The sequence below is a fragment of the Solea solea genome, chromosome 16 (genome assembly GCF_958295425.1).
Source record: "Solea solea chromosome 16, fSolSol10.1, whole genome shotgun sequence".
In the NCBI taxonomy this organism is placed as follows: Eukaryota; Metazoa; Chordata; class Actinopteri; order Pleuronectiformes; family Soleidae; genus Solea; species Solea solea.
This window is the reverse complement of record NC_081149.1, coordinates 16,917,255-16,931,927: the sequence shown is the minus strand read 5'-3', so window position 1 is coordinate 16,931,927 and position 14,673 is coordinate 16,917,255. Positions and strand designations below refer to the sequence as shown.

Genomic DNA, 14,673 nt, shown 5'->3' with positions numbered 1-14,673 from the left:
TTTTGGACGACATACTATACAATGCCATTTTTGACTGATTTTGGACGACATACTATACTATGACTTTTTTGACCAATTTTGGACGACATACTATACTGTGACTTTTTTGACCGATTTTCGACGACATACTATACTATGATTTTTTTGACCGATTTTGGACGACTTACTATACTATGACTTTTTTGTCCGATTTTGGACGACATACTATAGTATGACTTTTTTGACCAATTTTGGACGACATACTATACTATGACTCTTTTGAGTGATTTTGGACGAAATACTATACTGTGACTTTTTTGACCGATTTTGGACGACATACTATACTATGACTTTTTTGAGTGATTTTGGACGACATACTATACTATGACTTTTTTGACCGATTTTGGACGACATACTATACTATGACTTTTTTGACCGATTTTGGACGACATACTATACTATGACTCTTTTGAGTGATTTTGGACGACATACTATACTATGACTTTTTTGAGTGATTTTGGACTTAAAAGCAATGTTTGCAGTTTGGCAGAGTGGTCTAAGGTGTTCCTTCTTGAACCAGCTTTCCTGAGAAACAGCAGGTTCAAATCCCACTCCCATCAGAATATGAGTACTTTAGGTCATTTCCAAAGACATACTAACCTGTGTCAAAATTTGAGTGACATACCAACCTATGACTATTATGAGCGACTTTGGACGACATACTATACTATGACATTTTTGACGACATTCTAGACTATGACTTTTTTGACCGATTTTGGACAACATACTATACTATGACTTTTTTGAGTGATTTTGGACGACTTACTATACTATGACTTTTTTGACCGATTGTGCACAACATACTATACTATGACTTTTTTGACCGATTTTGGACGACACACTATACTATGACTTATTTGACCAATTTTGGTCGACATACTATACTATGACTATTTTGACCGATTTTGGACGACATACTATACTATGACTTTTTTGAGTGATTTTGGACGACATACTATACTATGACTTTTTTGACCGATTTTGGACGACATACTATACTATGACTATTTTGACCGATTTTGGACGACATACTATACTATGACTTTTTTGAGTGATTTTGGACGACATACTATACTATGACTTTTTTGAGTGATTTTGGACGACATACTATACTATGACTTTTTTGACCGATTTTGGACGACATACTGTACTATGACTTTTTTGTCGGATTTTGGAGGACATACTATACAATGACATTTTTGACCGATTTTGGACGACATACTATACTATGACTCTTGAGTGATTTTGGACGACATACTATACTATGACTTTTTTGAGTGATTTTGGACGACCTACTATACTATGACTTTTTTGAGTGATTTTGGACTTAAAAGCAATGTTTGCAGTTTGGCAGAGTGGTCTAAGGTGTTCCTTCTTGAACCAGCTTTCCTGAGAAACAGCAGGTTCAAATCCCACTCCCATCAGAATATGAGTACTTTAGGTCATTTCCAAAGACATACTAACCTGTGTCAAAATTTGAATGACATACCAACCTATGACTATTATGAGCGACTTTGGACGACATACTAAACTATGACATTTTTGACAACATACTAGACTATGACTTTTTTGACCGATTTTGGACAACATACTATACTATGACTGTTTTGAGTGATTTTGGACGACATACTATCCTATAACTGTTTTGACCAATTTTGGACGACATACTATACTATGACTTTTTTGAGTGATTTTGGACGACATACTATACTATGACTTTTTTGAGCGATTTTGGACGACATACTATACTATGACTTTTTTGAGTGATTTTGGACGACATACTATACAATGACATTTTTGACCGATTTTGGACGACATACTATACTATGACTATTTTGACCGATTTTGGACGACATACTATACTATGACTTTTTTGAGTGATTTTGGACGACATACTATACTATGACTTTTTTGAGTGATTTTGGACGACATGCTATACTATGACTTTTTTGAGTGATTTTGGACGACATACTATACAATGCCATTTTTGACTGATTTTGGACGACATACTATACTATGACTTTTTTGACCAATTTTGGACGACATACTATACTGTGACTTTTTTGACCGATTTTCGACGACATACTATACTATGATTTTTTTGACCGATTTTGGACGACTTACTATACTATGACTTTTTTGTCCGATTTTGGACGACATACTATAGTATGACTTTTTTGACCAATTTTGGACGACATACTATACTATGACTCTTTTGAGTGATTTTGGACGAAATACTATACTGTGACTTTTTTGACCGATTTTGGACGACATACTATACTATGACTTTTTTGAGTGATTTTGGACGACATACTATACTATGACTTTTTTGACCGATTTTGGACGACATACTATACAATGACATTTTTGACCGATTTAGGACGACATACTATACTATGACTCTTTTGAGTGATTTTGGACGACATACTATACTGTGACTTTTTTGACCGATTTTGGACGACATACTATACCATGACTTTTCTGACCACTTTTTGACGACATACTATACTATGACTTTTTTGAGTGATTTTGGACGACATACTATACTATGACTTTTTTGAGTGATTTTGGACGACATACTATACTATGACTTTTTTGAGTGATTTTGGACGACATACTATACTATGACTTTTTTGAGTGATTTTGGACGACATACTATACTATGACTTTTTTGAGTGATTTTGGACTTAAAAGCAATGTTTGCAGTTTGGCAGAGTGGTCTAAGGTGTTCCTTCTTGAACCAGCTTTCCTGAGAAACAGCAGGTTCAAATCCCACTCCCATCAGAATATGAGTACTTTAGGTCATTTCCAAAGACATACTAACCTGTGTCAAAATTTGAATGACTATTATGAGCGACTTTGGACGACATACTAAACTATGACATTTTTGACAACATACTAGACTATGACTTTTTTGACCGATTTTGGACAACATACTATACTATGACTGTTTTGAGTGATTTTGGACGACATACTATCCTATAACTGTTTTGACCAATTTTGGACGACATACTATACTATGACTTTTTTGAGTGATTTTGGACGACATACTATACTATGACTTTTTTGAGCGATTTTGGACGACATACTGTACTATGACTTTTTTGAGTGATTTTGGACGACATACTATACAATGACATTTTTGACCGATTTTGGACGACATACTATACTATGACTATTTTGACCAATTTTGGACGACATACTATACTATGACTTTTTTGAGTGATTTTGGACGACATACTATACTATGACTTTTTTGAGTGATTTTGGACGACATGCTATACTATGACTTTTTTGAGTGATTTTGGACGACATACTATACAATGCCATTTTTGACTGATTTTGGACGACATACTATACTATGACTTTTTTGACCAATTTTGGACGACATACTATACTGTGACTTTTTTGACCGATTTTCGACGACATACTATACTATGATTTTTTTGACCGATTTTGGACGACTTACTATACTATGACTTTTTTGTCCGATTTTGGACGACATACTATAGTATGACTTTTTTGACCAATTTTGGACGACATACTATACTATGACTCTTTTGAGTGATTTTGGACGAAATACTATACTGTGACTTTTTTGACCGATTTTGGACGACATACTATACTATGACTTTTTTGAGTGATTTTGGACGACATACTATACTATGACTTTTTTGACCGATTTTGGACGACATACTATACTATGACTTTTTTGACCGATTTTGGACGACATACTATACTATGACTCTTTTGATTGATTTTGAATGACAAACTATACAATGAAATTTTTGACTGATTTTGGACGACATACTTAACTATGCCTTTTTTGACCGATTTTGGACGACATACACTATGACTGTTTTGAGTGATTTTGGACGACATACTATCCTATAACTTTTTTGACCAATTTTGGACGACATACTATACTATGACTTTTTTGTCCGATTTTGGAAGACATACTATACTTATGACTCTTTTGAGTGATTTTGGACGACATACTATACTATGACTTTTTTGACCGATTTTTGGACGACATACTATACTATGACTTTTCTGACCACTTTTTGACGACATACTATACTATGACTTTTTGACCGACCTTGGACGACATACTATAGTATGACTTTTTTGAGTGATTATGGACGACAGACTATACTATGACTTTTTTTGACCAATTTTGGACGACATACTGAAGTATGACTTTTTTGACCGATTTTGGACGACATAAAAAATCGTCCAAACATTGGACAAAAACATGACATTTTTGACCGATTTGGGACGGCATACTATACTATGACTATTTTGACCGATTTTGGACGACATACTATACTATGACTTTTTTGACCGATTTTGGACGACATACTATACTATGACTTTTTTGAGTGATTTTGGACGACATACTATACAATGACATTTTTGACCGATTTTGGATGACATACTATACTATGACTATTTTGACCGATTTTGGACGACATACTATACTATGACTTTTTTGGGTGATTTTGGACGACATACTATACTATGACTGTTTTGACTGATTTTGGACGACATACTGAAGTATGACTTTTTTGTCACATTTTGGACAAACATACTAAACAAGGCAATCAGAGATGGCAGACTTCACCCCATTCATGCATCAACCCTCTGGAGGTCATATTAAAAACAATACTTCACTCCCACTCCATGGAGTGAAGTGATTATAAAAGAAACAGGGACACTAAGTGCAGGGAAGCTGAATGTATACTTTCACACTGCTGCATTTGAGATGACCTCTGACCTCATTCTGTGTGTGTGTGTTGCAGGAAGGCCATGTCAGTGCTCTTCCACCTACCCTGCTCTGCTGTTGACCATCTTTGCAGCAGCAGGGCTTGTTTTGCTCTTGCTTAGTTGGCTGTTGGCCACTGAGAAATGTGTAAGTATGCAATGTCTGTTTTAATGTTGTAATACATCACTACCAGAAGTGGGGGAGTCCAGTCTGACAAATTTGAGGACTTGAGACCTGTTTGACTTATGCTGACAAGTCGACTTAGACTTGAGTAAAATGACTCAAACTTGGAATATTTACATTTTCTCAAATATTGAAGGGGTTAATGCTACAATTTATTTTTGAAACACAGAAAACATTGGGTGTCTGCTTTTGCAGCCTTGCATACAAACCTGGCAACCAAGCAACACCAACACCACTATGTGAAATTTCATTTGACACAAAGGAAGGTAAGACAGGAAGTCAGTCGGTTGCTATTTTAATCTAACACTAGTTGACGTCTTGGTAGGTCAACAGCTGGTTATGATTAGTTTTCAGACTAATACTTCAAATTCATTTCCATGGTTTAATGTAGGCCTAATGTCAGTATTCTTTATATTATTTTCGTTACAGATAAAACTCTAGCAGTTCAAAATAACTGTCTTTTTAAATCATATTTAAATGTGGAATATCTGGAAAATCATCTTCATTTTCTATATTCATGCAACTCAACTTGACTCTCTTGATTCTTACAAGAACGACGTTGGACTTGCTTGAGGCTAGAAGGATAAGACTTGAGACTTGCATGTGACTTACTCCCATCTCTGAACACTACTTACAATTGCTATCCCTCATGCAACGTTTACAAAAAAATAAAACTCCTCACCAACAAAGTCCAGGGTATTTATCAAACAGAAATAAATCTGTCCTGATAATAAACCAATTGAAATGAATTCATATTCAGTATTTTCTGAATATGCCTCCACAAAACCCCATCAGATTGTAAATGGTCAATTTAGGCTGCCACAATTGAATATCTTGGAGAAGGTCCAACATTTTATGTCATTACTAATTTTTATTGCATCTTCCACCTGTATGAAATACAGTGTCATAATTTTAATGTACTGTTTGTTATTTGCCTGTTGAATGTGGGAAAATACTGCTAACTGCACAACTAACTGCCAGCTTTTGGTTTTCTCCCTTTTTAGACTGTTGGTCGGATAAAACAAGCTTTTGAAAGTACAGTAGTTTGAAATGGTCAATTAATCAAGAATACAATCAGCAAATTCACTTACAATTAAAATACTTGTAGAATTAAGTAGGACCTTCTAGGCGATACATTTTAGAAAGCCAATATTGAAGAAAATCACTTTAAAACTACATCACAAGCATCAAAAGTTAGATATAGCGCAAAGATACTGGAGCTGAATATGAACATACACACTGCTTATATCAAGCTCAGAAGTCTTTAAAACTGTCACTCATAAGAATATGTTTCTGACCATGAATTCTGTGTGATTTAAGGTGCTGCATCATCATCACAGTCCACAACCTTCTGCTCCCATCTACGAGGAAATGACCAGGAAGCAGCAGAGTGAGCTAATCCCCCAAAATAACCACAAGGCCCCCTCACACCTGGAGGAAGACAACTTCCCTGTGTACGCCAACCCCAACATCCTACACCAACAGGACAACTACTACGCCTGCCCCAGACAGCTCGCCCTCAGAGACTGACGTGGATTCTGGTGGTGGACTTCAACTGGTGCCGCAAACATGTACAGGCTGCACCGATGGAGACTCAAGTTGTGAAGGCACGGAGACAAAACATTAAATAAAACAAATGATCAAATGTCACATTTTAACAGCCAAGAAAAACGATGCTATTTTATTAATATTTGAAAGAAGCTCCATAGTTCATGAAAACATTTGTTTCGGTGCATGTCATTTAACAATCACATTCTATGAGGAGAAAGAGATATACAGAGAGAAAAAAAAATAAAACATTACAAGCCACTGACTTCTCATTAAATCTCAGTACAGACATATTTCAAAAACAAAAGGCAAAAAAAAAAGAGAGAAAACCCTAATGCCATATCCTCAATCCCCCCTACCCCAAAAGAAACCCTTTACAACTGAGAAAAAAAAACCCTTGAGGGTGACAAGGATCGAATCCCACAGTGCTGAAGAGTGAGACGCTCATTGGTTTTAGGAATACACAGCATGGCAATGTAGCGCTAGATCAATCTGAATCAGGGGAAGGAAGCAGGAGGCAGAGGGTTCGACATGTTCCCCTTCCTCCACTTCCTTTAAAAAAAAAAAAAAAAACTAAACAACCAAATAAAAACACATTGGATCCTCAAAAACCCCTGCGATAGATCAGCCATTTAAGAAAATTCCCATCTTCAGTCCCCACCCACCCCCAAAAACACTTGTGCATAGTTACATGATCCTTTACAACCAGCTCATGTTCTTATAAACATCCTCCAAAGTGAAAAAAGTTCCACAAAAAGTCTTGATTTATTCATTAGTAATACCCGCTGTGGGAGAATGAGAGAGAGAGAGAGAGAGAGAGAGAGAGAGAGAGAGAGAGAGAGAGGAAAGAAAGATTAATGCACAATGTTCCTGATTCAGTCAGGATGGGACCTCATTAAGAAAACACAATTAAGATTCAAACATACAGCATTTTGCATGTTATTCACGTTTCTTTTTTTTTTTTACACAATCAAAATCAGACTTTTTTTTTTCTTTCAATGTAAAGCAATTTTTATATATAGATTTATATATAAAGCACTCCTTTTTCATGTAAAGTCCATTATTTGGTTATTATGTAACTGCTACGGATTTAGAAACAAAAGGTATTTTCTCTTCTTCTGAAATCCATAACTTTCAGTGCTTAAAACTGTTTCTTTTTAAAATCATCCTTTTTCTTTTTAAAATCATCATAAAAATGTACATTAACATAGCGTGGAGTGGTACTCTGGAACCCTGGCCTTCCTGAGACAAGATCCACTATTTCATGTGTGTGCAAGATAGTGAGCAATTATGTCTTTTTTCTTCTACTTTTTTTTTTCCTCATTTCTTTTCTTTTCTTTTCTATAAAGGAAACATCAACATAAAACATAACAGGCTTGAGATCGTTCATGAAATCAACATTAACACGGAACCAAAAGAAGGTCGAACAGAACAAGACGACAATCCCAGAGTTCTGAACATAGCACACAACAAATCTTCACTCTGCAAAGTGTTATGTTGCACTTTTTCTTTTAAAAATGGAAGCATTTGTCCGTTTTCTTTTTATTTCCATAGGTTAAAACTCGTTGGTGTTGCAGAATTGTTTGTGTTTCCCGAACTCCAGAAAAAAACCAAAGTGTTTGTAAACTGTCAGTGGCCTTGCAGGAAAACAAACGACAAACATGAGTGAAAACAGAACAAAAGCTAACAAACCAAAAAGGTAGGCACCTCTGAAGTGAGCCCTGGAAGCCAAGGCTCAGTCTGATGTCTTGTCCTTCACTCTCTCCGTTGCTCAGATTCAGGAGAGCTGAAGTCTTTCTACCCCAAACTATGGCCACAGGTCTGCAAAATACTTTTTTTTTTTTTCTTTGTTTTGCTGCATTTTTTTTTATACATAGGTGATTTTTTTTGTCTTTTTTTTAAAGTTTATAGTCTGAAAAAAATGGTGCAATACTCAATTATGATCCATACTTTCTTGGATTATTCCACAATGAAAGCCACTAAGGTAGATAAACATTACATTTTTTTTTTTTTGTACAAAAACACACTTATTTTAGTCCTTGAGTAAACATTTACACATGAACTGTCCCCGTCTCCCCTCAGTACTTGTATCATGTTGTTCATTTAGCTGGATGAGGGTTGAGGCCGACACTCAGTGCAACGCTAGAGGCTAGTAACAATTAACATCAAAATATATTTTTGACAAGCAAAAAAATAAAGAAAAAAACAACAACAAATAAACAAAAAAAAAATCAATAACATAAGTATACTGAATTGAAGAGAAACATGAGGCAGAAATTCCTCCTGTAATCACACGCTCTTCTGCGTGTTTTCACCTCGCACGCCGACATTCACACAACATACAGTACAAGCAGCCTTGTGCAAACACTCACAATACAACAGATGTAAATTTGCCTTTATATCCATCTTTGTTTTCAACAACACTCGTAATTTTCAAATTTAATTCACTCTGAACCAATGTTATCAAAAATCTCTGAAGTGTATGAATGAGACAAAAAAAAAAAAAAAAAAAAAATTAAAGAAAAACAACAACCCACTACAAAAAGTGTTCACATTACATTATTGGCGCTTCTTTTGATTCAAGTATTTGTTTTCATTATTTTGTATTACTCTGATATGTTAAAAAGATTTTGTTTTCTGGGAAATACAATGTTGAGGAGGAAACACAGGGTAAAAGGCTAAAGCCAGGGCTCAGGATTGGAAAGGGGATTAAGTGGAAAACAGAAATCGAGTCATATATACACATACAGCCATTTCATACTCCTGGTTGTATACTGTATATAAACAAACATGTGCATATTCAACTCCGGCCTTTTTTTTTTTTGTTGAAAGATTTCAAATGTTCTTCGGGGCCCCAGAACCCTTGTCTCGTCCATGATTGAAAAGCATACTTTCCTCAAGCTCCAGTTGAGACGGTGTGACTAAAACAAACAAACAAACAAACAAGAAAATAGGGGAGAAAATCTGGTTTCCGACACTAGACAGGTAGATATGGGTGGAGGCGGAGGGTGTGGGAGGGGGGGCGGGGCTCTCGGTGCTGGTGCTGCGTTAAGAAAATCCAGGACACATCTGAGACTGGACTTCCATCCCCGTCACTCATCCCCCGCACTTCCAACGCCAGTTCCTTGATTCAAGTCCAGTGTGGAGTAAATGCAGGTGCTCGGGATCAGACACACAAACAACACAGGCAATAGTGATTGTTTTTTCTGTTGAATGACGCGAGTCTTAAGCAACTCTGGAAGAGGGAACAATTCCCCGATGTTTTAAGACTTGGTACTGAACTTGAGGTTTGTCACCATTTCTACTGATACGCTGGGTCCCTGCTTGGACCCCAACCCCAAAGCCAGGTGTGCAGAAATAACCTGTTAAATATATTTGCTGAAGTGACCTTCAGGTTGGAGGTCCAAAACAAACCTCCTGGATACAGCTTCCCCACACGTGGCCAAGACGACTGAGCCTTGCCCGTGGGGAGGGGGGTTGGGGGGGGGGGGGTTGAGAAGGCGGCAGCTTGCAGAGACACAGAACACAAACATCTCAGCCTCAAAGTGCACAGCTGAATTACACTTCCTTTTTTTTTTTTTCTAGTTTCTAGTTTTTGCAAAAAACATTGATGCTTAAGAAAAAAAGATAAATGTTTTTGGTTTTTAAAGAGATGTACCCGATGTGACCCAGAAACAGTGCACAGACACATACAGGGACCACCCCACCGCTTCCTCCTCAAGCTCTCCGTTATATTTCCAGTCCAGCACGATTCGTCTGTCCTGCCCTTCTACTCCTCACGCCTCCCACAGCTGGAGCTCCTGGTGCACGCCGCGGCTGGCAATAAAAGAGGAACTCAAGTCTCATCACACTACAGATTATTTAGGATATGGCAAAGTGGATGTGGATATTGGAAAGATCAGTTGGCACAAGACTGAAGAAGTGACTGATTGCCAACCACTAGTGCCTCCAGCAGGTCATTTAGTGTCATCTCAGTCCACACAGTGGGAAACTACACCCTTGAAGAGACAGGGGTGTTTCAAGGGAAGCTGCCTGGTAGTAAAGATAAGTGATGACTATTACGATGTGGATGATAGCTGTGATTTCCGAGATAGGTGTGAACAAACATCTCTTTGTCTTTGCATAGAAATGGAAGGCTGTCATCAGTTGAGGTGGTTCTAAGCATAACTGAGTGCTCCCAGAGTTAAACATAAAGCACCAGTGTGAGTGAGGCGCATCAATATTAAAGGAAGTGTGTGTGTGTGTGTGTGTGTGTAATGAGACAACAGAGCAGAGGTTTGGTGCACCAGGATGGACGGAGAAAGTTGATTCACCATCCTGGAGTGAACCTACGACAACACAACTTTTTCCCCATTTTGATTCGACTCTTCAACTCCACCGTCTGACTCAGACAAATGACACCACACACGCACACACACGCACGCACGCACAGCCTTTCTGCTGAGATCTGCAGTGTGTCTGGCCTTGCTGCACAGTGGAGTTGTACCTCTGAACTACACAACGGTTCTGCCGCTGAGGCAGTGGGAGGGGCAGGAGAGAGGCTGAACACTGCATAATGACCAATATTAAAAAAGCCATGAAATCATCATCAGAAAACAATCATGAACTAATATTATCAATTATAACAGCAACAATATCAGCAAACTTCATACAACAATAACAATAAAAAATGCACACTGGCAATTCTACGAGTGAAACCCAAGAGAAAACAAAAAACCCAAACGCGTCAAGCACCTCCATCTCTGGCTAAAGTGATCTTTGCAGGAGAGAGACAGAGAGAGTGGAAGTGGGGGTTGCTGAGGACAGACTCTGGCGCAGCAGTAGTAGTAAATTTAATACATGTGGGCCAGTTCTGAAAGAGCTGCTCTTGGCCTGGAGGCCCAGGGGGAGGAAGGGGCAGTCTGTAGAGATCCACAGGGAGGCAGCGAGCAAGGCTGCGAGAGGGGTGAGGTGAGGTCTGCTGCGGAGAACTGCACTCCGCAGCAGGCAGGCACTCAGTGGCCACACTATCACACAGGTTGGCAGGGCCTCCAATAAACAGATGGGGAAAAAAAATAAGAAGAATGAAATGGCGATCCTCCCTGCTGGACCCAGTAGAACATAAACTCATCGAGCATTTTCCAGACACCAAGGCTAAAGATTTCAATGTAACAGTATGCAATGTAACAGTGATATTTACTTTGACAGAGAGGGTGAGTGCTGTAGGGTCCTTCCCTGCTGCACTCGTTATCAGTTGAGTTAGTTCTTTCTTTCTTTGTATTTCCCTTCACTTTGCTACCATGTTTGATATCCTTCTTGGTCCCACTGACTTGAGAGAAGAAGGACTGAAAAAGGAAAATCTTCACATCCATGTTAAGTTTAAAAAATAAGTTTACAGGGAAGCCACTGAGCAGATTGCTTTTTTGTCTTTGTTTTTCAGTTTTTATGTGCCAGTGTTGCTTCTCCTTTCTTCCGTTTGTTGGCGTTGAGGGCATAATGAGCTGTGATGCTCTTGCTAAGTGCTATGATAGACCAACTATTCACAAAATCTTTGCTTTATACTTTTATACCAATGCAAATTTGGGCAAAAGGGGAAAAAAAAGTCTTGAGGGTAAAAAGGGGGGGGAAAAAAAACCCAGGCTCATCTCATTTTGGTTTGATGCATTCTCATCACACATGAGCACGCGCACTCACACACACACTCACTCACACACACACACACACACACACCTGTCCCTCCCTCTCTCCCAAAAATAGTCACTGGCATAAGTGTGGAGAGTAAGCTGTCTGAAGAAGTGCTTTGTGTATTTGTCCTTGTGGTTGAAGATGGTTCAAGACCAGCTTTCTACTCTCCTGAGTTCACACTCTCCTGTGAGGGGAGATGATGGGTAGTAGTGGCAGTTTTAGGGTGGGGGGGAAGGGGGCTTGGTGGGCCAGATAACAGTTTCTGAAGTTCAATCATTACTTATAGTCTCCTCTCTTTCCAAGAGAAGCCACACCACGGCGCTTGGACGGTAGAGTCTGTGGCTTGTATTGCACGTCACTTGAAATGATGTTTTGCGGGTGGAGTGGGTGGCGGTGTGGGAGTGGGGGTTCGCTGACAACATACTGTTGGGAAACAGTTACGACTTGAGGTTTTCCACTAAATCAGTAAGAGGATCAGAGGCTGAGACCAAACTGCGAGTTCCCCGCAGATGAGTTGAGGTGCACTGAAGTGTTTTGTCTCTACAGTTCCACAGTAATAGCAGTGGTTCTATTTGTCGGCAGTCGCATCTGCAGCGCGACAACCCCTCACTAATCTAATCCCGCCAGGTACGATTGACAGACACACTGTGAATAATTTCATTTCGTAGCTTTGTTTGCAATGGTTCAAGAAGAGAAGAAAAACAATACAAAAATAAATGGCTTGAACAAGGCAAACAGAGTTGCATCATTCCCTTTAAGTGAACTGAGGAACTCAATCTGCTTGCAAAAAAATGCCAAATGTGTTGTGAGCTGTGGTTGCTTCTGTTAAGCAGCAGCAGCAGCAGCAGCAGCGGCGGCAGCAGCAGCAGCAGCAGCAGCATGTACTTTCCACTCAGGTTTCATTGGCTCAGAAATAAGGGTGTGCAAGTGTCCGTATGCTTCTTCACCAAGTACAGAGTGAATGAGGATAGCAGGGCAGGAAATAGGTTAAGGCTAATATTAGTGCTGAGAGAAACAAATGTTGAGTCTGGACCAGCTGAAAGTTCAACAACCACTCTGATTGAAAGGTTTTACTAAGGGAATGATGCCTTTTTCGTAGATCTCGGAGGTGCAGTATGATTGCCTTGAAAGGCAAAGAAGGATTATGCAAGTTTAAAGATGGCAGCTCTTCACTGTGTCAGTTTGATGAAAGAACGTGTTTCACACAGCAATTCATTTCTGTAAAAAGTTCTCTTTCGTTGTTGAGTGAAAAGACTACTTTCCTGCGTCTCCAAAAGTAAAAGCTGAACACTGTGAATCTCTCACCGAGATCTCTCAATCTCTCACCGAGATTCACAGAACTGCAACTGAAATGTCATTCAAAACATTGAAAAGGAGCAGAGGAGGTTGACACGAGTGAGCAGCGAGGATGTCGATGTCCTCGTCTTGCTTCTCCTTTTCCGCGTTACTCCCACACTGATTATCTCCACATTGATTTAAAAAGACTTTTGCTCCTGTTGGTGTTTGTTAAGCCTGGGCTCTTCTGTCCTACATGGACTCTCCACTCAGCAGGTCACCAGGCAGCAGCGTATTGATTTGGGTGGGACTCCCCATGACCCGTCCTTCTTCTCCACTTGGGGGTCCCCACAGGCTAGAATACTGTTGCACTCCACCCCAAAGCAACTCCCCACCTGTCTTTGTTCCGCCTGCTCCAAGGCCACTGCTACTGCTGCTGCTATTGTTGTTGTTCCAGTGGGGTGAGTGACCGATGGGATGAGATGCTGTAGACCCTGTCCCACCCATCCTTGTCTGATTGGCGCCCGGACTGGCCTGCCAGCTGGTTGTTCCACCAAGTGACTGGCCCTGTGCAAAGAAGCGGTTCACTTCCTCCTCCCCAGCAAACTCTGCCAAGATGGTGGTGTTCCCAAGCACGCACCTACACAGAGATGAGAGGAATAACATAAACATTAATGAGTAATGGCTGACAATCCAATAAAACCAACTTTGAAGCATATCATTATTGGACATACATGTGCAGGGACTTCTGTGCCTTGGCAGCTTCATCCTTGGAGCTGTAACGCACCACAGCATTGCCCTGTGTCAGGTTGAGGTGGAATGTGATGAGGGGGCCGTGCTGCATGCACAGTGTGCGCAGAGTTGAACCATCAATCTGAGAATCGAGAAATGCCATTAGCGGACAGATACAACAGATACAGTTCATTTTCTGTGAGGACCAAATTCATCCGATTGTAAACCATTACCTGTGGAGTGAGGTTCCTCAGAACCAGCCAGCTACTGGTCCTGGTGGAGGTGTCTGTACTCCACGTGGTACCTGCTGTGTATCACAAAATGTACACACAAAGGCAGTGATTTGTGAGCACAAATATGATTTACTAAAAACCAAAATCTGTCATTAAACCTGTATGGGTGGTGTCAATTTCTGTAGCAAGAAAAAAGATCAAACCAGAGACAGTTGACAGTTACTCAACCACAAC

At 39.5% G+C, this 14,673-nt stretch overlaps 2 protein-coding genes across 8 annotated transcripts in view; one reads left to right on the top strand and one right to left on the bottom strand.

Annotated features, from left to right (window-relative positions):
• Positions 1-6,784, top strand: part of LOC131474849 (uncharacterized) — a 41,125-nt gene extending 34,341 nt beyond the window's left edge. The window contains exons 3-4 of the mRNA XM_058652548.1: positions 4,842-4,951; positions 6,308-6,784. Coding sequence (XP_058508531.1) covers positions 4,842-4,951; positions 6,308-6,517 — 320 coding nt within the window. The 3' untranslated portion in view covers positions 6,518-6,784. The remainder of the gene's footprint in view (positions 1-4,841; positions 4,952-6,307) is intronic.
• Positions 6,635-14,673, bottom strand: part of tnrc6c1 (trinucleotide repeat containing adaptor 6C1) — a 42,435-nt gene continuing 34,396 nt past the window's right edge. For all 7 annotated transcript variants that reach the window (XM_058652540.1, XM_058652545.1, XM_058652542.1 and 4 more), the window contains 3 exons: positions 14,440-14,513; positions 14,209-14,348; positions 6,635-14,114 (listed from right to left, as the gene is read on the bottom strand). In XM_058652540.1, the coding sequence (XP_058508523.1) occupies positions 13,727-14,114; positions 14,209-14,348; positions 14,440-14,513 (602 nt within the window). In that variant the 3' untranslated portion in view covers positions 6,635-13,726. The remainder of the gene's footprint in view (positions 14,115-14,208; positions 14,349-14,439; positions 14,514-14,673) is intronic.